Source organism: Rhinatrema bivittatum, chromosome 15 (genome assembly GCF_901001135.1).
Source record: "Rhinatrema bivittatum chromosome 15, aRhiBiv1.1, whole genome shotgun sequence".
NCBI lineage: Eukaryota > Metazoa > Chordata > Amphibia > Gymnophiona > Rhinatrematidae > Rhinatrema > Rhinatrema bivittatum.
The window spans coordinates 5,073,405-5,096,748 of NC_042629.1; the positions used below are offsets into that span (position 1 = coordinate 5,073,405).

General features: G+C 49.0%; 1 protein-coding gene across 1 annotated transcript in view; it reads left to right on the forward strand.

Annotated features, from left to right (window-relative positions):
* APP (amyloid beta precursor protein) overlaps positions 1 to 23,344 on the forward strand; it is a 300,473-nt gene that overhangs the window by 192,708 nt on the left and 84,421 nt on the right. Inside the window, 3 exon segments of the mRNA XM_029577860.1 lie at positions 7,025 to 7,212; positions 17,819 to 17,986; positions 19,711 to 19,844. Coding sequence (XP_029433720.1) covers positions 7,025 to 7,212; positions 17,819 to 17,986; positions 19,711 to 19,844 — 490 coding nt within the window.

Below are 23,344 nucleotides of genomic sequence, written 5' to 3' on the forward strand. Positions count from 1 at the left end.
GGGGAGGGTACAGCATACGGGAGCAGAGTGCTGCCCCTTCATTCGTCCAGGGGGGAGGGTACAGCATATGGGAGCAGAGTGCTGCCCCTTCACTCACCCAGGGGGGAGGGTTACAGCATACGGGAGCAGAGTGCTGCCCCTTCACTCGCCCAGGGGGGGGGGGTACAGCATACGGGAGCAGAGTGCTGCCCCTTCACTCGCCCAGGGGGGAGGGTTACAGCATACGGGAGCAGAGTGCTGCCCCTTCACTCGCCCAGGGGGGAGGGTTACAGCATACGGGAGCAGAGTGCTGCCCCTTCACTCGCCCAGGGGGGAGGGTACAGCATACGGGAGCAGAGTGCTGCCCCTTCACTCGCCCAGGGGGGAGGGTACAGCATAGGGGAGCAGAGTGCTGCCCCTTCAAATCCAGGGGGGAGGGTACAGCATACGGGAGCAGAGTGCTGCCCCTTCACTCACCCAGGGGGGAGGGTTACAGCATACGGGAGCAGAGTGCTGCCCCTTCACTCACCCAGAGGGGAGGGTACAGCAAACGGGAGCAGAGTGCTGCCCCTTCACTCACCCAGGGGGAGGGGTTACAGCATACGGGAGCAGAGTGCTGCCCCTTCACTCGCCCAGAGGGGAGGTTACAGCATACGGGAGCAGAGTGCTGCCCCTTCACTCGCCCAGGGGGGAGGGTTACAGCATACGGGAGCAGAATGCTGCCCCTTCACTCACCCAGGGGGGAGGGTTACAGCATACGGGAGCAGAGTGCTGCCCCTTCACTCGCCCAGGGGGGAGGGTTACAGCATACGGGAGCAGAGTGCTGCCCCTTCACTCGCCCAGGGGGGAGGGTTACAGCATAGGGGAGCAGAGGGCTGCCCCTCCACTCGCCCAGGGGGGAGGGTACAGCATAGGGGAGCAGAGTGCTGCCCCTTCACTCGCCCAGGGGGGAGGGTACAGCATACGGGAGCAGAGTGCTGCCCCTTCACTCACCCAGGGGGGAGGTTACAGCATACGGGAGCAGAGTGCTGCCCCTTCACTCGCCCAGGGGGGAGGGTTACAGCATACGGGAGCAGAGTGCTGCCCCTTCATTCGCCCAGGGGGGAGGGTACAGCATACGGGAGCAGAGTGCTGCCCCTTCACTCGCCCAGGGGGGGGGGTACAGCATAGGGGAGCAGAGTGCTGCCCCTTCACTCGCCCAGGGGGGAGGGTTACAGCATACGGGAGCAGAGTGCTGCCCCTTCACTCGCCCAGAGGGGAGGTTACAGCATACGGGAGCAGAGTGCTGCCCCTTCACTCGCCCAGAGGGGAGGTTACAGCATACGGGAGCAGAGTGCTGCCCCTTCACTCGCCCAGGGGGAGGGTTACAGCATACGGGAGCAGAATGCTGCCCCTTCACTCGCCCAGGGGGGAGGGTTACAGCATACGGGAGCAGAGTGCTGTCCCTTCACTCGCCCAGGGGGGAGGGTTACAGCATACGGGAGCAGAGTGCTGCCCCTTCACTCGCCCAGGGGGGAGGGTTACAGCATACGGGAGCAGAGTGCTGCCCCTTCACTCGCCCAGGGGGGAGGGTTACAGCATAGGGGAGCAGAGTGCTGCCCCTCCACTCGCCCAGGGGGGAAGGTTAAAGCATAGGGGAGCAGAGTGCTGCCCCTTCACTCGCCCAGGGGGGAGGGTTACAGCATACGGGAGCAGAGTGCTGCCCCTTCACTCGCCCAGGGGGGAGGGTTACAGCATACGGGAGCAGAGTGCTGCCCCTTCACTCGCCCAGGGGGGGAGGTTTACAGCATAGGGGAGCAGAGTGCTGCCCCTTCACTCACCCAGGGGGCAGGGTTACAGCATACGGGAGCAGAGTGCTGCCCCTTCACTCACCCAGAGGGGAGGGTACAGCATACGGGAGCAGAGTGCTGCCCCTTCACTCACCCAGGGGGGAGGGTTACAGCATACGGGAGCAGAGTGCTGCCCCTTCACTCACCCAGAGGGGAGGTTACAGCATACGGGAGCAGAGTGCTGCCCCTTCACTCGCCCAGGGGGGAGGGTTACAGCATACGGGAGCAGAATGCTGCCCCTTCACTCGCCCAGGGGGGAGGGTTACAGCATACGGGAGCAGAGTGCTGCCCCTTCACTCGCCCAGGGGGGAGGGTTACAGCATACGGGAGCAGAGTGCTGCCCCTTCACTCGCCCAGGGGGGAGGGTTACAGCATACGGGAGCAGAGTGCTGCCCCTTCACTCGCCCAGGGGGGAGGGTTACAGCATAGGGGAGCAGAGTGCTGCCCCTTCACTCGCCCAGGGGGGAGGGTTACAGCATACGGGAGCAGAGTGCTGCCCCTTCACTCGCCCAGGGGGGAGGGTACAGCATACGGGAGCAGAGTGCTGCCCCTTCACTCGCCCAGGGGGGAGGGTACAGCATAGGGAGCAGAGTGCTGCCCCTTCACTCGCCCAGGGGGGAGGGTTACAGCATACGGGAGCAGAGTGCTGCCCCTTCATTCGTCCAGGGGGGAGGGTACAGCATATGGGAGCAGAGTGCTGCCCCTTCACTCACCCAGGGGGGAGGGTTACAGCATACGGGAGCAGAGTGCTGCCCCTTCACTCACCCAGGGGGGAGGGTTACAGCATACGGGAGCAGAGTGCTGCCCCTTCACTCGCCCAGGGGGGAGGGTTACAGCATACGGGAGCAGAATGCTGCCCCTTCACTCGCCCAGGGGGGAGGGTTACAGCATACGGGAGCAGAGTGCTGCCCCTTCACTCGCCCAGGGGGGAGGGTTACAGCATACGGGAGCAGAGTGCTGCCCCTTCACTCGCCCAGGGGGGAGGGTTACAGCATAGGGGAGCAGAGTGCTGCCCCTTCACTCGCCCAGGGGGGAGGGTTACAGCATAGGGGAGCAGAGTGCTGCCCCTTCACTCGCCCAGGGGGGAGGGTTACAGCTTACGGGAGCAGAGTGCTGCCCCTTCACTTGCCCAGGGGGGAGGGTACAGCATACGGGAGCAGAGTGCTGCCCCTTCACTCGCCCCAGGGGGGAGGGTACAGCATAGGGAGCAGAGTGCTGCCCCTTCACTCGCCCAGGGGGAGGGTTACAGCATACGGGAGCAGAGTGCTGCCCCTTCACTCACCCAGAGGGGAGGGTACAGCATACGGGAGCAGAGTGCTGCCCCTTCATTCGTCCAGGGGGGAGGGTACAGCATATGGGAGCAGAGTGCTGCCCCTTCACTCACCCAGGGGGGAGGGTTACAGCATACGGGAGCAGAGTGCTGCCCCTTCACTCGCCCAGGGGGGAGGGTTACAGCATACGGGAGCAGAGTGCTGCCCCTTCACTCGCCCAGGGGGGAGGGTTACAGCATACGGGAGCAGAGTGCTGCCCCTTCACTCGCCCAGGGGGGGAGGGTTACAGCATACGGGAGCAGAGTGCTGCCCCTTCACTCGCCCAGGGGGGAGGGTACAGCATACGGGAGCAGAGTGCTGCCCCTTCACTCGCCCAGGGGGGAGGGTACAGCATAGGGGAGCAGAGTGCTGCCCCTTCACTCGCCCAGGGGGGAAGGTTACAGCATACGGGAGCAGAGTGCTGCCCCTTCATTCGTCCAGGGGGGAGGGTACAGCATACGGGAGCAGAGTGCTGCCCCTTCATTCGTCCAGGGGGGAGGGTACAGCATACGGGAGCAGAGTGCTGCCCCTTCACTCGTCCAGGGGGGAGGGTACAGCATACGGGAGCAGAGTGCTGCCCTTCACTCGCCCAGGGGGGAGGGTACAGCATACGGGAGCAGAGTGCTGCCCCTTCACTCGCCCAGGGGGGAGGGTACAGCATACGGGAGCAGAGTGCTGCCCCTTCACTCGCCCAGGGGGGAGGGTACAGCATACGGGAGCAGAGTGCTGCCCCTTCACTCGCCCAGAGGGGAGGGTACAGCATACGGGAGCAGAGTGCTGCCCCTTCACTCGTCCAGGGGGGAGGGTTACAGCATACGGGAGCAGAGTGCTGCCCCTTCACTCACCCAGGGGCGAGGGTACAGCATACGGGAGCAGAGTGCTGCCCCTTCACACGCCCAGGGGGGAGGGTACAGCATACGGGAGCAGAGTGCTGCCCCTTCACATGCCCAGGGGGGAGGGTACTGCATAGGGGAGCAGAGTGCTGCCCCTTCACTCGCCCAGGGGGGAGGTTACAGCATATGGGAGCAGAGTGCTGCCGCTTCACTCACCCAGGGGGGAGGTTACAGCATACGGGAGCAGAGTGCTGCCCCTTCAAACACCCAGGGGGGAGGTTACAGCATAGGGGAGCAGAGTGCTGCCCCTTCACTCACCCAGGGGGGAGGTTACAGCATACGGGAGCAGAGTGCTGCCCCTTCACTCACCCAGGGGGGAGGTTACAGCATAGGGGAGCAGAGTGCTGCCCCCAGTGGCCACTCTTTGTACATTCATGCACTTCAGCTTCACAGGCTGGTGTTTTGTATCTCGTGTTTTGTATCTCGTTGTGTTTGTGCTGCCAGAAACTGAAGTAAGTTATCTGTCACTGAGCCTTGGACTGCAGTCTTACATCTTTATGGATAGAGAAAGTTCAGATTTCTGTATTAGCACGCGGCTTCTTTATTATAGCCTTGTGTCTTTTCCTGAATAGCAAGGTTTACAGTAACCTCTGGGGCACAGGAATGCTGAGTTAATATTGGTGCTAGCATTAGTGCTGTGTTTGTAAACAAAGGCTAATAGCCCTGCCTTACCTCCCCGATTCTATGCAGATTCACACTTCCAAAATCACTTAAAATCATAATGGGAGGAAAATGAATTGCCAAAGGAAGGCAAATCCACCGTGCTATTCAGTGAGATTTACAGAGGAATGCTCTGAACTACTGAGCAGTTTTCACTCCCATATTTACTGCTGCTGCAACTCAGGGGCAGATTAGCTTGTTTTTCAAAAGTTCTTGGATGTGCATTTTCTTTCAAGGTTTGTGGGGTGTTTCACCACACTTTTCATGCTGTTCTTCCTAGCTACTGCTCTGCCAGCCAGCTCTTGCTGCAGGGCTGCGTCCTATTCGTATTCACTAATTCATGATTTGCACTCCACTCGTTATCATAGCACTGATCTATAAATACTTCTGCAGGGAAGGTTCCCACACAAGCACAGCACTGAGCTGCTGACAGGATGAGGCCTGCACCTCAGAAACTCCAGCAAGCTTCCTTTTTACAGAAGGACTTTCCTTTTTGGGACCTGTATTCTGTATAAGGCCTGCAGGGACTCACTGTGACAGTATTTTGGGAACAGAGCCAGTGTCTCCACAGTTCATATCTGCTCCCTCCTGCTACTTCAGCAAGTCTCGAAAGCTCTCTGGGCTTGACTGCCACACTCGGAGGCTTGAGGCCGCCCTCCCCCATGTGTTGGTGCTGGACCCTGCTTCCCCATGTCATTCCCTTACCCCCTCAGCACTGAGGTTATGCAGCAGATACATGTGCCTCTGTGACGCCCGCCCTGAACACAGCAGCTATCAACAGACACCAGGGCTCCCACTGCCTCTGCGCCTCCCGAAGTGCAGCTGAGGCCCGACACCCAGACCTGACTGTGCTCCTGTCTCTGGGAACACATCTTTTCATTTCTTCAAACTTTATAACCCGCGTGTAAAAGATGTTACCTAAGCGGTGCTACAAAATTTAAAACAATCATAAACTTCAGATAACATAAAATAAAATGCCTATTAGGAGTGACACCAAAAAACAAACCGGAAGCCGATCCAATATGCAGAGTAGCAACCAAGAAGAGTAGATTGGTAAAATCAATGTGGTGTAATAATAAAGAATCCTTGATTTCACCGATCTACTCATCTTGGTTGCATTAGGAGTGACACTACAACTGTATACACCACAGAGCGACATAAGAGCACAAAACAAAGATCTCCTAATGGTACCCTCCACTCAGAACACACACCTAATGCAAATCAGAGAGCAAATGATTTCCATAGCAGGCCCCAAGCTGTGGCACTCTGTTCCAGAGCCATTACGTCAGATAACAGAAAAAAAGAACTTCAAGCCTGAACTGAAAACATGGCTTTTTAGAAAAGCTTACGGTTTAACGTAATGCTGATAATTACATTGACAGGACAAGAGATAATGCGAGTTGAGCTGTCATTAGATAATGAATGAGATAAAGGTATTACTAGTATGATTTGATTCTATTTTCACTGTTGTGTAGTCTTAGAATGAATTAATATGAACCAAATTAGATAAAGAACTACTTTGATATCCTTGAAGATGTATACTTATGAACTAGAATATGTACTGTCCGTGATGTTGAATTAGAAGAGTGATGTCCGTTGGCCATGAATATGAATGCTAATACTGTAAACCGTTGTGATCTTCTGCTGGAGCGACGGTATATAAAACACCTAAATAAATAAAGGAAAAAAATACAATTAAAAGTCCAGCAATACACAATCAGAATTAAAATACAAATGGAATAACATTAAACTAACAAAGAATTCAACATATTAACAATGTACAGCATCATCTGCAGGTTTTTAATGCCAGTCTATGGGCAAATAGGTTTTGATATTCAAATTATATCAAAGAACTAACAGAAACGTAATATTGAGGGAAGTTGTTGTAGCCTAAAACAATACTTTGAAAGGCTGTTTTGGTAACCACTGATTAAATTCTTGGAAATCTCTATCACAAAGCATCCATTCTTGAGCACTTTTTGGAAGTGAAACTGTGATTGCATTTTATCAAAGAAAACTGAAGAGGGAGCATTGGGTGAGCTGCAGCTTTCTGTGTCCGTCCTCACTACGGCTTTCACATCCTGCATCTCTATATTTCATGTACTTTTAACATCTCAAAACCAAATGTCCGTATTTAAGAACTGGAGTTTGTCATCTGGCAAGTTACGGTTTGTGTGACAACTTACCTTCCTTTTCTTAAAATGTGCTTTTTATTCCATCAGCTGTCATGAAAGTCACTTTGCATTTGAAATTTCCTGAGGCAGCTGTTTGGAGAATAAGAAACCCATCTGAAAAGTTTCCAGTCTGACTGAGTTTGTTGTGTGGCTTCAGTGGAATCTGTTGCTTGTTTCAGTGATGATAAAGTGGTGCAGGAGGATCCTGAAGAAGAGGGGGACACGGCTGCGGCTGCTGCCGCTGACGATGAAGATGATGACGGTGATGAGCTGGAGACAGAGGTAGAACAGTATGAAGAAGCCACTGAAAGGACTACCAGCAGTGCTACGACCACGACCACAGACTCTGTAGAAGAGGTTGTGAAAGGTAACCTCTCCTTTACTGTAGATGTGATTTGTAATATGGGTGTCCAGTCACACTGTGCCAAAGAAAAGAAATGTTCCAAACAGCAAAATATGTTAACTTGATATCTGTATGTGTGCTCCTCTATTAATTTCACTTCTAAAGCTTCTTTTTATCAAGGTGTGCTTTACCTGTGTGTGCAATTGTATGTGAGGGGATTTACAGTGTTTAAAGTTCCCTGCAGTCTCCTGCATCAGATTACAGATTTGACGAGCTTGAACTTGTCCAGGACTTTGAGTAGGATGTGCTGAAATTAATATCAAAGAAATTTCCAAAGACCATTAACTAACACTCGGGCCGACACAGTAAAAGTTGCGGGCGAGCACCCGCTCTCTATGCGCGCACGCAGGCCACTCTCCTGTGCGCGCAATTTAGTATCGGCCCGCGGTAAAAAGAGGCACTAGGGACACTAGCGCGTCCCTAGCGCTTCTTTTTTGACAGGAGTGGCGGCTGTCAGCGAGTTTGACAGCCGACGCTCAATTTTGCCGGCATGGGAATAACTAATAGGTCCATTAACATGCATTTGCATGTTGCGGGCGCTATTAGTTTCGGGGGGGTTGGATGCGCGTTTTCGATGCGCTATTACCCTTTACTGAGAGGTGTTCTCATAATTTCATTGAAGGGAACCAGTTTCAGCTGAGTTCTAAAATCTGATAAAACTAGAGACAGGTATTCAAACAACAAGACAGCAAAGGTGATTCTAGACAAAACAGGTATCTAGGATCTTTATAAGGAACAAGAAAGTGTTGAACATGACGTTGCTTTACACTCCGTTCAGCCCACACTAATTTGGGAAGCACACCTTGATGCTATTTTAAAAGGACACAGCCTGCAACGTGCCCAGCATGATTCAGTGTCCAGCAAGAAAACATGCGGACTCTCTGTCCCAGTGCTGTGTGCTGCCCTGCATAGGACTGAGCTTAATCCGTAGGTAACTTCTTCCTTTGCCCAGGTTGGCTGGACCTGGGGATGCTGCAGAGAGGCATCGCCCCTGGAAGGAGGGCGCCTCCGCCATTGAGCACTGGTGACAACTAGCGGCCAGATGTGGGGTTCTGGACAATCACTACCATGACTGCTGAGGTGGAAGAAACCCTCCAGTTAGTTGTGAATGAGGCTCATGGTACTATAGCCCTAGTTGGAGCTGAGGCCCAAAGTGCTGGACAAACTCCTCCCTCCCCATCCTGATGAAGTGATTTTGTGCTATATGGGGGTTTTATTTTGCAAGGCAGCTGCCAGCAGTGCCTACTTTCTTCTGCTGCTGGTTCGATCTCTGTGGACACCTTCTGCTGGCTTAAAGTCCCCCAAATTAAATTTTTCCAAAATGGGAAGACCTAAGAATTCTCTTGTGGCAGTGCTGTGCTTGAGCCCTATCCTGGGCCGCTGCTACATAGCCCCAAAACAAGCAAACAATTGTGCAGAAACAGTATTTATTCCTGTTGCAGGTTTCCTCAGGCAGCACGCGTGCATTTATAAAATCGAAAACACTGGCAGGAAAAGTGAAGAAATGTAAATTTCTGGATGTGCTTGGGCCTTTGTCCTTGGGCTGCAGCCGTAAGGTAGTCCCTGGCACATTGTCATGGCCACAGTAAATTCCCATACACGAGTCCTGCTGAGATACGGAATTGAAGGGACACCTTGGCTCCTTTATTGCTAGGGCTTCCTTGCATTTGGATTTCTCCACATCCAAATTACCAAACTAAACTGTGAGTTCTGAGAAGTCACTGGTGGTTATAACCAATAACTACAAATCTTTGGGACTGTGGAGATTTTGCCGATGTATTTTTCGGCATGGACTTGCGTTAGTGGGCTCCCTAACTGGGTCTGTTTCCTTCGCTTAATGCTGCACGCCCTCAATGCTCTCCACTTTTAACAGGAGGGGAGGCCGTGGGTCATTTCCCTTTAAGCATCCACAGTGGATCAGCGCCATGGGGCGTCTTTGCAAAGTCCGCAAGATAAAGCGGTGAAACCCCCACCCCATCGCCACCCACTTACCCCACATGGGAAATTTTGAAAGGATTATTTTCCGTGAGTAAACATCTGTTTAGCCATGAAAATCCTATGTAAACTGCTTCCTAAAGGCAAGAGAAAATCCCTTTACAAAACACTGCACAGCGTCTCCTGAAGGTTCCTCCAACAAATATCTAAAGCTTGAGGCTACAAAAGGTGGACTTGTACAGGTTTTTCTGTGTCCTCAGCTTAGAGCATGAAACAAAACAACATTACAGGATGTGATAGCTGGAGAAATAGTTGTAAATTCAGCAAAAGACTTCTGAATGTGGTTCCTGCAAGAAATTCAAGGCAGTGACCTTTCAGCCCCACAGAAGTCCCCGCCCTGAACTGGCCATTAGGAACATTTGTGAAAACGCTTTCAACTTATTTTATTAGTGCTTGCCAGCAGTCCATTGCAGCCCTAGATCAAGCATTTGTATCTGTATTTTTTCTATATAACTTTATCTATATAAATAAAAATGTTAAATAGTTTGGACAAAATCGCTAATCTCAGAAACCACTGAACCGATTGCTTTCAAATTTGGACATAACCTTCATTTCGCATACAGGAAGGTTCTTCTGTACTTACATTACAGATATGTCACACCTGTGACAGGTAAAATAGGTTTAAAAATTGTTTCGAGAAAACAGCGCCATCTGTTACACCTTATACTAACACACGCTACACTAATCATTTCGCCAGTCCAGGTCCACGTTTCACTTCCATTTTAACACATTCGCGCGCTTTTTTCGCCGGAAGATAACTATTTCCTTTACAAATAAAATACACCCACCACCCTCCTCACACCCCCCACACACATGCCAAATTGATTTACTTCCCACAGCCTCCCAACACACACAAAACCACCCTCCTCACACCCCCCACACACGTGCCAAATTGATTTACTTCCCACAGCCTCCCAACACACACAAAACCACCCTCCTCACACCCCCACACACACATGCCAAATTGATTTACTTCCCACAGCCTCCCAACACACACAAAACCACCCTCCTCACACCCCCCACACACATGCCAAATTTATTTACTACCCAGGCCCTCACAACACACACAAAACCTGACAGAAGTCCAGGAGGCTCCAGCGGGGGGCCAGGACCGGTCTGGGACACATCTCCTGCACTACGGCCGTCGGCTGCCAGCAATCAACATGGCGCCGACGGCCCTTTCCCTTACTATGCCACTCGGGGACACCAATGGCGGCAGTAACCCATGTGACATAGTAAGGGCGAGGGCCCCTGGGCACCATTTTCAGGACTGGCAGTCGGCGGACCTTTGCCCTTACTATGTCAGAGGACCTACCGCTGCCATTGCTCCATCCCACTGACATAGTAAGGGCAAAGGGCCGTCGGAACCCGTTTCAGTGCTCGCAGCCGATGGACCAACGCCAATACATCGCTCCTGGACCGCTCCTGAACGCCCGCTCCACCGACTGACATTTTTATCAGGTCTTGGGGGGTCTGGAGGGTGGGGGGTGGTAATGAATTTATTGCGAACATCTTGGGGAGGGGTCACAAGGGGGGGACAGGTTTCATTCATTCAGCAACTCTGGGGGGGCAGGGGGGGGCTACTGTTTTTCGCAGGGCTGGGGGAGGGGGGGCAGGAGAGTGTGGGGTGGTTAGTTTAAGAGAACTTTTCTCATAGGGTTGTTTTTTGGGGGAAGGGGGAGGTTCACACACAAATACATACACTAAACTTGCACGATCTCGGGGACGCACCAAAATAGCCCTCCCCAGACCACAAAACAAATTTGGAAGTGCAAATTTGGTTAGGCAGTCCCCTATTTGGCTCCATAACGTGCACAGATGCCCAGGGACAGACCACAGGTAGCACCAACAATTTTAATTTCCCAGGTCTTGGGAGGGGGCAAGAGGGTGGGGGGTTATTATTTGATTTAAAGGGTTGGGATTGGGGGGGTTGGGGTAGGGGGGTTCCCACAGAAATAGAAAGACAAAGGTTTTCTGATCTGGAGGGTAGGCAGTAGGCGGGGGGAGGGAGAATGAGGGGAGAGGTGAGTGTGAGGGGAGAGAGTTGGGGACAGGGGAGGGAAGGGGGGGTGAGTGACCAAGGGGGAGGAGGATGAGTGACTGAGGTAAATGAGCAAGGGGAAGGGGGAGGGAGGGCAAAGAACCTGACTCTGCCACTGCAACGCGTGGCCAGGTACCGCTAGTTAATAAATAAAAAGCACAGAGCAGTTGAGTTTGGTGACGGCCGGTCCCAGCTCTGACAGGAATCTTCTTCTAAAGCATTTCAGTTGAATCTGGGTTCCTCTCTTGGGATTCGGGGGTGTTGCCTTCTTTATTCAGTCTGTTGTCAAACATGTTAGTGTTGAATTGGAGCCTGGATCCCCTTCTGCTCAGCGGCCAGCGCTGAGGGTCACAGCTGGGCCCTGTGCTTTCAGAGGCAGAAGAAACGTTCTTTTTCCTGCTGCTTGAGATGACTTCTTTCCCTTTCCATTGATGTCATGGGTCTTCCTGGATGGGTCCCTGAGGACGATGTGCCAACCTTAATTGTTAATGAGATATAATTTGTAGCAGCTGCAGACAACAAACAAAGTCTTGATTTTCTTTCATCACTTTCTTACTGTTTCAGACCTTGTTTTGGATCATGAAATGGATCTGAGAGATCAAAGCTTTTAGCAGTAGTTTCTCAGTAAGGGGGTCTCCATTTTTCTGGCTGAGATTTCAGCTCTCATCTTTCATGGAGGAGTTGGTAAGAACTGTTCTCCTCTCTTTGCTCGTGGAATTACAAGTAACAAGATATTGCTTTGAGTTGATGCTTCCTTTTGGCATTGCCACCAGCTGTGCATGGAGAAGACTCAAAACATCTGGAGTGTTATGCCCGTCGGTCGCAGCTTTCACTACTGCATTCCCCATGGCGGCCTGGACGCCGCCGCCATCTTCCTCGACTTTGGGCCTTCCTAGGCGTGCGTGCGCCACCGGGCCCTCCTTTGAAGCCTCCTCGGCGGGAACCTCAGGGGCATCTCCAGTTGATGACATCATCAGACCGGTGTATTTATTTATTTATTTAACAACTTTTTTTTATACCGACATTCGTGGGTACATCATATCGGTTTACAATGAACTATGAGAAATAGGGGAGGGACTATGAGGGGAGGGGAGGGAGTAAAAACAACAAGGGGGGAGGGATTAACAGAGAAAGGCAGAGAGTAACAAATTGGATGAATGTTTGTAAATAACATGTATGACATTATATAATGAAGTGAGGGGAAAATAATAATAATAATATTTAAACTTCACCTTCGCCCTCTGCTAGCCAACTTGGCAACAAGTTCCGTACGTCTTCGACAACTGCCTACGTGTTCCTGAGACTACGCTTCGTGCCTTGGACCTGGACCCTGTCTGGTACCCACACCTCGGGGGCCAGTGCCTGCATTAGGGACTCACTCTCCTTGCCTACCCAGCTCCTCGGGCTGACTCCGCGTCTCCTAGGGTTAGGGTTAGGACTGCTGGCAAGCACTAATAAAATAAGTTGAAAGTGTTTTCACAAATGTTCCTAACCTGCAGGGCCTCCCGTTCCTCAGGAATACCTCTGGGACACCTCAGCTACCCATGAGTTCCTCAGAGGGACTTCCCCGCTCCTCGGGGTTGCGCCCGCAGCCTGAACAAGACTGTCCGTGCCTCCCGCTCCTCGGGACCGTGCTTATGTATTACAGTGATTGCCAGAGCTTCCCCGCTCCTCGGGGTAGTGCTCTCCGGCTTCCCTGGGACTTGCGCACTTCCCCGCTCCTCGGGGTTGCGCCTACATACTATATTGAGACTGCCAACACTTCCCCGCTCCTTGGGATTGTGCCTACGTACTATATTGAGACTGCCAACACTTCCCCGCTCCTTGGAATTGTGCCTACGTACTATATTGAGACTGCCAACACTTCCCCGTTCCTTGGGATTGTGCCTACGTACTATATTGAGACTGCCAACACTTCCCCGTTCCTTGGGATTGTGCCTACGTACTATACTGAGACTGCCAACACTTCCCCGCTCCTTGGGATTGTGCCTACGTACTATACTGAGACTGCCAACACTTCCCCGCTCCTTGGGATTGTGCCTACGTACTATATTGAGACTGCCAACACTTCCCCGCTCCTTGGGGCAGTGCTATGTCATCACTAGAGGCTCAGCTCGGGCTTCCCTGTCCTGTGGGCTGGCCTATGGCGTTACATCATCATCCTACACTGTGCAGCTCCTCCCTTCAGGGTTGCCCTCCGGAATCCCTCCTGATTGGCCAAGCCTCGCGCCTCCCACTCTGTGGTCTATCTGGCATTCTTTCCCTTAGGGTCCCTGCCAGGGCATTGCCTCCAGTCTACTCTCTACAGGAGTCCTCTCCTGGTGCCACGGGACCTCTCCATTGCCTCACCCAGAGCTCTCCGCTGTCTTGACCTTGCCTCCCGATGGTGCAGACCTATGGGGGTTGTTCCCACAGGTAGTAACAACTTGCATCTCGGGCCAAGGGCCCACACACCCACAGATCATAATATGGAGTACGCCATGTTGCCCTTTGGCAGTGACTCTAGGGTTTGTAATCTGAACAGATTTCATTTAAATGTTTAGTGGAAGAAGAGAAAAAGTAAAAAAAAACCAAAAGAAAAAGAAGAAAAAAAGGCAATTGAAGTAATTCTCTGTTGAGCTAGGCGTGTCTGACAGCGGGACCTCCATGCTCTCAAAAGCTCGTGTGCAACGTCCTCGGATTAGTCTTATCTTGCTCCAGTACAGAGCTTCACAACCTTCAAGCTGGACACAAGGTAGCAAATGTGGGGCATACCTGTTCAGAATAAATAGCCAAGATGCTTTGACGTAGAGAGGGCCATGCACCATGTTACCCTTTTCTCAGCTAAAAACTCAGCCGGCCTCTTTCATCATGCACTGGGATATTCACACAAACTTTTTGAAACTTTCAGTGACAAATAATTTATGTCCCGTACTTGAAAAGTTGTTGCCAAATAAATGAGAGAGCAGAAAGTCAGTGAAGCCTGCACATCCTCCTCTACTTTCAGTATCCTTTCCATTTCTTACTCACTAGAGTAGATCTGACTTTGCAGCCCTGGAGTTTGTACCTCCTGGAGGGAACTGCTCGATGCTGGGAGATTTAGAAATATTTCATACATGGGTTGCTTACTGTGCCAATGAAAAGTCCCTCGTCTCCCACAACTACGGTGTAGGGTGACCACATGGTCCCAGCTGAGAAGGAACACGTAAGTCAGCTCTGCTTTTTCAACTCCTGGGAGTTTCTCAGCATGAGAACCTTTGAAACAGAAAGGCAGAATTAACTTGCCCAAATCCACAGCAGCCATGCCGCTGTGCAAGATCTGCCATTCAGACAGGCAAGAGAATTCACTTACAGCTCAGCGACCAGAAAAATGCTTGCAGCGTACATTTTACTCCAGTCCGCACTTCCTGTAGTTACAAATTCCTACTGGCCTTGCAATTAGAAACCTACATGAAACAATTGTCACTGCCACGCTTGCGTTAGTACGCTCTACAATGTATTTCTATATAATAACGTGACCAGGCTGTACAGTAAATTATTTTGCTTTCCTTTTACGTGTTGAAAGCTAATTTCCTAATGCAGATAATGCCTCTATGATTAGCATAAACCATGATAAAGTAAGTTTTTAATGAGAAAACTTAGAGGTGGCCAGATATTGTGCGGAGAGTGGTTAGGTTTGGTTTGGTTTAAGGCGCAGCTCTTTGTATTGCTTTGTAATGAGAGGTTAATGGCTCTGCCTGTAGAGCATTTTGTCTCGGTGCAGCTGAGGCAGACATCGGTTCTCAGATCTGCTGCCATCTCACAGCTATGTCGGATCTTTCATTCCAGTCCAGAAGATTGGGACGCCTCTTTGATCCTCAGCTTGCAGATGAATGCTAAATGTGTGATGATCTGCCTTTCGGTATTCTCTCCCAGCTCCCTAAAACGATTTTGGAAGAAATCAGGAGTTGTATTGCCTGGAACTGGGGGGTGGCTGAACAGTTAGTCCTGAGACCCTGTTCTCCCCTTCACCACTAGCTCTGCAATTTTAGTCTTCTGCTCAGAATTAGACTGTAAGCATCCATTTCAATAAGGGTGTGATTTGGGGACAGGAGGAGAGTGTCTAGCAATTCAGAACAGAGAGATGAAGGATTTGTTGGAAAGAAATTGATGATAACTCTGTTGTGAGTCACCACCATCCTGTTTTGTTAAGGCGTGTCCTCTTCTCTGGGTCTGTAGCCATGCCAGCACGGCCTGCAGGCTTCCTATGTGTGGTGGAGTGAGGTGGTCTCTTGCTGAATTGAAGGTCATTCTCGGTCTCACTAGGGTCACAAGAGAAGGTCAGGCTATAAGGGCTCCTTTCCCTTCATTGCATCATGGTGTAATGGAGACCTCTTTAGGAATTACAAATATGGAATAGTAGCAATTATTTCAGAATACCAACCTAAGGCAACATTATTCCTGGTTTCTATCAATATGTTAGTAATGTTGATAGCAGAAAATCCACCCCCACATGCAAACTCTGAATATGCACGGAGTACAAATACTTTTATCTATATTGAGGGGCTGCAGCTTTCAAGGGGAAATGCTTGTTTACCCACGGAAAATATTTTGAAAATGATCCTCCAAGGGCTTTACCTGATGTCTTTATCATATTGCCTTCACTTGTCTCTAACATGATCTGCATGTTTTTGACACTGTATGGCTATGTCTACAGAAATAAAAACATGTTTAAAATGTATTGCCTGTCAACATGCAGCTAACATTCCAAATGTTTGGAGTGTGCGTGTGTGGGTGTGACCTTCCAAATGTTTGGAGTGTGTGGGTGTGACCTTCCAAATGTTTGGAGTGTGTGTGTGTGTGGGTGTGACCTTCCAAATGTTTGGAGTGTGTGCGTGTGTGGGTGTGACCTTCCAAATGTTTGGAGCGTGTGTGGGTGTGACCTTCCAAATGTTTGGAGTGTGTGTGTGTGTGTGGGTGTGACCTTCCAAATGTTTGGAGTGTGTGCGTGTGTGGGTGTGACCTTCCAAATGTTTGGAGCGTGTGTGGGTGTGACCTTCCAAATGTTTGGAGTGTGCGTGTGTGGGTGTGACCTTCCAAATGTTTGGAGAGTGTGGGTGTGACCTTCCAAATGTTTGGAGTGTGTGCATGTGTGGGTGTGACCTTCCAAATGTTTGGAGCGTGTGTGTGTGTGTTTGCCCGGATCGAATGGAGGTGCTCCCAGGTGGCGTTGTTGGAGTGGCCTTTACAGTTGCATACTTCTGGATTTTCAAACACATATGCAGAAGTTTTCCAGAAAACTTTGTGTACAGTTTAGCAGATGTGCAGGTAGTTTTGATGGGATCATTTTCATAATGAACATACGTGCATAAGTTCACTTTAAAAACTGGTGTAACTTGTGCATATGTATTTGCAGAATTTCTTGTGCGGACTGTTACAAAATTAATCCCTTAATGAATGTAGTGCTAATTAGAGCTGTAGACGTCCATCAGACAGTTAGGAGAAATGCCCCTATGTGTGTACAGTTACGTGACCGATTCTGTCTGCAGAGTGAGCATCTGCCATCTATTAGTGCTAATGGAGGGAGATGTACCAGGGAGGCGAGTTCTGTAACCTTGCAGAAGACAGGGAATGTCTGTGCATGCATTTGCTTTGAATATTATCCCTGCATAAGTTCCATCTGCTATCCAGAGTGTGAACATTACTTGTGCAAAGTTATGTGCATATTTTGTAATTCACAAAGTGTGGGTCTGGGGCAGGGTTCTCCTTTATGCTCCACATGCATAAATGTACCTTTACATCAGACTGGCAATTTTATAAAAGCCCAATTATTACCACAGAATGGCCTTATTTAACTTGAGCTAGATTGATAGCCTCTGGGTAACTTTGAGCTGTGTATAGTAGGAATCATAGGACTTGATAGTGGACTGGGAAGTTGAGGACATTGCCCGCTAAACATGTGAAGTGAGGTTTTGTGGTCAATTTTTAATTTTCTGTTTGGAACATTGCTGGTCAAGGACTCTTGATGTCCATGCAGGGAAGTCTGTGCGCACTCCTCACTGCCCAAAACTACATTACAACAGTCACTATGTTTCCTCTCATTTCAGTGGAAATGACAAGCTCAGGAACGCTCTCAGTAAAGGTTTGCAAATACTGTGCTCAGAATAATTTCTCTCTCCGTGCTTTATGTCAGTAAAACCCATGCCCTTTCACAAATATGTGCTGTGCTTTTACACAGAGAGAGATTGTCAAATATTCCCATCCTTAAACAAGAGGGGCTGGCCCTGTGACTTGGCTGTGGCCTGAGATTTGTAATATTATGATCTCGGGCTCTGGATGGCAGGAGAGAAGTGCAGACTTCCAGCAGACTGGGAAAGACAATTAGAGGGTGGGAGTGGAATGAAAATAAAGCCGCAGCTTCTCCTTCAAAAGTCAAGTGGCCAAAGCAGATAAGAGAATGACCTGTGGGGTTGTTGTGTCCATCCATGTCCCAGTTAGAGTTGCAGCGTGGAATTGTTTTCTGGCTGGGCCTGTTTTTCAAGCTGAATCTGGTTCTTGCACATCTCTTATGATCAGAGGTGTGCTCTGAGCAGGCCGAGACTGGGCCGTGCCGTGCAATGATCGTCCGCTGGTACTTCGCCGTGACGGAAGGAAAGTGCGCTCAGTTCATTTATGGCGGCTGTGGCGGAAACAGGAACAACTTTGAAACGGAGGAGTACTGCATGGCGGTGTGTGGCAGCCTTCGTAAGTGCACCTCTAGCCGCATCGCTCTGTCTCTCGCCACTGCTTCATAACTGCCTTCCTTCTGGTTCTTGGGGCTGGGGCTGTGTTGCAACTAACCCCATATCTGCTGCCTTTCCCTGTCACTACTCCCGGCCTGCTCGCTGCTGGCTCTAGTCAAGTGGAGAGCTTCTGGAAACTAAACTGTAATCTGGTCAAAGAGAAATGATCTGCTAAATGTGTTAAAATCACCCTGCAGCTTTTCTGCAATCCCTTCTGCAGACTCACACTTCTCATGGTGTAATCCATGTTGTACTTTTATTAAAGTGAACCTGGCAGGGTTGGATTTAATATCTCTTTTAATGATATTGTACTTTGTTGCTGCAGTTTTCCATTGATTTTTCTATACATTTTAAAAAGAACTTTCAGATTCCCCCCTGTAGATTTGTTTGTGGCACACACAGTAGTCAACAAAATCTGTTATTTAAATTTCCATATCTGTGCTGCTGCATCACAGAAGACAGCAAAAAGTTTACAAAGAAAATTTAGTGTCTGCAAAAGATGTGGATGACAGGTTAAAAGGGGCTTGTTCTGAAGGGCAAGGTAAAGGGCCGGTTCCATGTGTTGCAGCCCTGCATGAAGCCACAGGCATGGCTCAGTCTGCAAACAGATTTACCAGTCCTGGCTAAAGCAATTAGCATGGCTAATGCCTCTGTAAGCGTTAGTCCAGGGGAGCTGCGGGAGTTTGTTTGGACTGTTCTGGTCTGTCCCTGGGTGGTGCTTTACTAATTCTCTGAAGAGGCCTGCATCTCACAGATATTGTAACAAGACGTTATTTCTACGCTCCTCTCATATCTTTCATCTTTTCTAAGGTTACTGTGTGCCTCATTCTGCAATTAGTTCCTATTTTCTCTGGAAAATAAGAGAAGTGGAGCCTGGAAGTTAATTCTGTATTTGGAAGGCTTTTATTTTTTTTTAAATTATTGACCAGTCTGTTCACTCAGTGCCTACAGGTTTAGCACTTATAACAGGGTTTGAGTTGGCCCTGTACCATTATGAGATATCTTTTCCTGGTTTTCTCTGTTTTGTTTGCCAGAGAAGATGAGGATTCCTCTAAATCTTCCACCCTTGACTTCTCTCTAAGCACTTCAGCTGAAGCCTCCCCATGCAGGGATTCTCAGTGCTTGTGGGAGGACAGGGTTTTTTGGAATAGAAAGTGCACGTGGAGCAGGAGGGAGAATACAAACTTGAGGCTCAGGAAATTCACTAGCATGTCCTGGAAAGCTCTCTGGGTATTCCCGGAAGTGAAGGATCTGAGGTTGGAATAGTGAGAATCACATCTTAGTAACTTGAGCACCGTAGATTATATGACAACAGCAGCAATCATCTAACTGGCTGTTGTCATATAATCTACGGTGCTCAAGTTACTAAAATGTGTTAGCACAAGCTCTGTGGGTCGTTCTTATCCATGGAGTTTGTACCAATAATCAAAGCAAAAGTACCCAGGTAGATTTGCTGTTGCTATTGCCGTAGAGGCAAAGAACGTGGTTCCCATGTTCCCTTCCATCCACTATGAGAAATTTCACTTTGAGAACCAGTTGTGCAGGTCTATGTACCTGCAGACTGAGCAGTTCAAAATCACCCTTACAGCACTGACCAAAAACAGGTATCCTGTTTTTACTCATTTTTAAATAATACACCTTGTCTTTTTGTCACTCTTTTGCAAACCACTCCTGGTGGCCTGACAGTGCCCAGCACAGCTGCTAGCACCCCTGATGCTGTGGACAAGTACATGGAGACTCCTAGTGATGAGAATGAACACACTCGCTTTCAGAAAGCCAAGGAGAGGCTGGAAGGCAAGCACCGGGAAAGGATGTCTCAGGTGAGCACTCAGGCAGTCTCAGGACTTCAGCCTCTGCAGCAAGTATAGCTCATGTCGCCATGTGCTTAGGGAAGATAATTTTCGAATAGTCTGCTTGGTGGTAAAATCTGTGTACATTAGAGTGAATTTTTGAAGAAGTTATGTGTAAAAGTAGCATATATCATAGCAATTTTGAAAAGCTAATTTAGACACCCAAAACTTTTGAAAATTGCCTCCAGTATTTTTAGAGTGCATGTATTTGGTTTGAAAATCCTTGGAAACTTTCCAGATTACCTCACACAGAGTTACTGTGCTACTCCCCCCCCTCCCCCGAATGCCTGTTCTGAGTGCATATAACAACGCACGTGAAAGTGGGGGGGGGCATCTTCTCTGCATACACTTGGGTTTCATGTCCCCCACCCAAAGGAAGCAATTTTCAAACTCTCCACATTGGCTGTAGCCAGGGGGCACTGATAAATACAACAAAATGAAGAATCCACCAAGACAGGAAGTCAGTATTAAACTACAAAATATAAATCCTGAAACAATTGGAGAGTGGGTATCTTAGCTCAGAGAGACCTCATATATGGATGCCAAAAGGCTAAGCTAATGAAAGCTTTTGATAGCATTGATAGCATTAAGTGATTTTAATCATTGGTCTCTGTGGGCTGTGTATGAGGGGTGCTCAATCATGAAAGCTACCCAATATGCACTTTGAGTCTGTATGTACTTCCAACACGGATTGCTCAATTTAAAAGCTTAAATCCAAGAGTTGTACTTATCTTATGTCCGTTGACAAGTACCCGACCCCCTGAAGGAGGTTCTCTCCGAAACACACTGTGTCGGGACTATGGCAGAGCATACCATTTTAACATCATTTTAAGGCTTGTCAACGGACATAAGATAAGTACAACTCTTGGATTTAAGCTTTTAAATTGAGCAATCCGTGTTGGAAGTACATACAGACTCAAAGTGCATATTGGGTAGCTTTCATGATTGAGCACCCCTCATACACAGCCCACAGAGACCAATGATTAAAATCACTTAATGCTATCAAAAGCTTTCATTAGCTTAGCCTTTTGGCATCCATATATGAGGTCTCTCTGAGCTAAGATACCCACTCTCCAATTGTTTCAGGATTTATATTGTGTTGCATTCTCTGATAGCATTTGGAGCTGGACACAAATTGAAAATGTGTGCTACAAAAAGAACAAATTCCTGACGCAGTTAGCTAATGGTGTGCTAATGCATGTTAATACAAAAATGGGCTTAGCACACACAAAACATGCTTTATGTGCCTTTTTGTTGCAGAAAACAGGAGTTTTGCACACAAAACATGAATTGGAGCACAATTGGACTCCTAACAGTTGTGCACAGAAAACATGAGTTTGAGGCAAAAGTTCAGCTCTTCAGTGTGGTGTGCTGAAAACACACATCAGGTTTTATTCATGTAAATGCCGAGTAGAGGATTTAGTCCCACAAAACTAATGCAAACTCCAGAAACCTTACCAGCACTATGAAAGCACGAGGAAAGCCTGTTCACCACTCTGCATTTGGCAGTAATGGCTGCCTTGATTAATAAGGGATTTGCATGGAGGAGTGCCATGCTGATGTGTGAGCCCAGCCTGGCCCACCTTAATACAGCGGGGCCTTAGCGGAAAAGAAAAGAGCAGGTCCCTTTCACTTACGGTGCTTTTCTGGAGTGAAGAATCTCATTGTTTTCTTCCGAGGAGAGCGCCCAGTTCTTTGCCAGTCAGAGCCCTGAAATCCCTTCCACATCCCAGCCCTTCTGACCCTAGCACTGCCTTAAGGTTCAATCTACGCTGCCCAAAGGCAGCAGAATGGAAAGCCTGATGCCATGAGCAAAGCTTGAGAGGGAAAATGGATTCAACTTTTTTCCACTAAAATAAAAAGGTGCAGGCACATCTCCTAGTCCTGTTCACTGGGGAAGGCTTGAGCACCTGATGGCCCCAGCCCTCTCACTCCTCTAGCCCTTAGCCCCCCATGAAAACTCCAGCTTTGCCTTTAGGCCCCCTTCTAACGTCCATCCGACATGCCCAGAACCCCCAAGGTCATGGGGAGCACCGTCTGCCTGTGCTGCTCCTGGTGGCATGCAGTGAAGCAGTACCAGCGCTGCTTTCAGGAGCCAGGCCTGGGACGCTGCATGCCTGCATCTTCCTTTCATTGGATTGCAGGGTGAGGAACATGGAGAATCCGGCCTGCTGGTCTGGAAAGAGCTATCTCTTGCATATAGCTGGTTAAGATTAAAGTTATCTAGTTACACATACCCAAATAAACAGAACCAGTTATATTCATAAGAACATAAGAAATTGCCATGCTGGGTCAGACCAAGGGTCCATCAAGCCCAGCATCCTGTTTCCAACAGAGGCCAAAAACCAGGCCACAAGAACCTGGCAATTACCCAAACACTAAGAAGAACCCATGCTACTGATGCAATTAATAGCAATGGCTATTCCCTAAGTATAATTGATTAATAGCCATTAATGGACTTCTCCTCCAAGAACCTATCCAAACCTTTTTTGAACCCAGCTACACTAACTGCACTAACTACCTTCTCTGGCAACAAATTCCAGAGCTTTATTGTGCGTTGAGTGAAAAAGAATTTTCTCCGATTAGTCTTAAATGTGTTACTTGCTAACTTCATGGAATGCCCCCTAGTCCTTCTATTATTCGAAAGTGTAAATAACCGAGTCACATCTACTTGTTCAAGACCTCTCATGATCTTAAAGACCTCTATCATATCCCCCCTCAGCTGTCTCTTCTCCAAGCTGAACAGCCCTAACCTCTTCAGCCTTTCCTCATAGGGGAGCTGTTCCATTCCCCTTATCATTTTGGTTGCCCTTCTCTGTACCTTCTCCATCGCAATTATATCTTTTTTGAGATGCGGCGACCAGAATTGTACACAGTATTCAAGGTGCGGTCTCACCATGGAGCGATACAGAGGCATTATGACATTTTCCGTTCTATTAACCATTCCCTTCCTAATAATTCCTAACATTCTATTTGCTTTTTTGACTGTTCAAATATAGTTGGGTAAATTTAATGGAGCATATTCAGTGGGTGACTTGTCCCGGTGAATATACATCACAAGTTAACTGGCTAATTTTAATTGGATAATTTGTCCACTTCCTACTTTCCTTAATATCGACTGTGGTGCATTTGGATTTAATTACTTGCCCTTCCAGTCCTGTGCTCAGAGTGAGTTGCGTTCAGGTACTGAAGGTACTTCTCTGCACCAGAGGCCATACAATTTGAGGCAACAGAGGCTGAAGTGATTTATCCAAGGTCACAAAGAGTGTCCATGGAAGAAGCAGGTACTCAGCCCAGGCCACTCCTGAGTGGAGTTACCCTGTCAGTGGGGTCCTGGTATGTCATGTTCACATATAACCTGCCTGAGGCAAAATTCACATTTTACCTCCTTTCCATTTAAAAAATATTCAGCCAAATTGTATGAATACAGCTCTCCTTTTCCTACCTTCACTACTGAATTCTGTATTGTC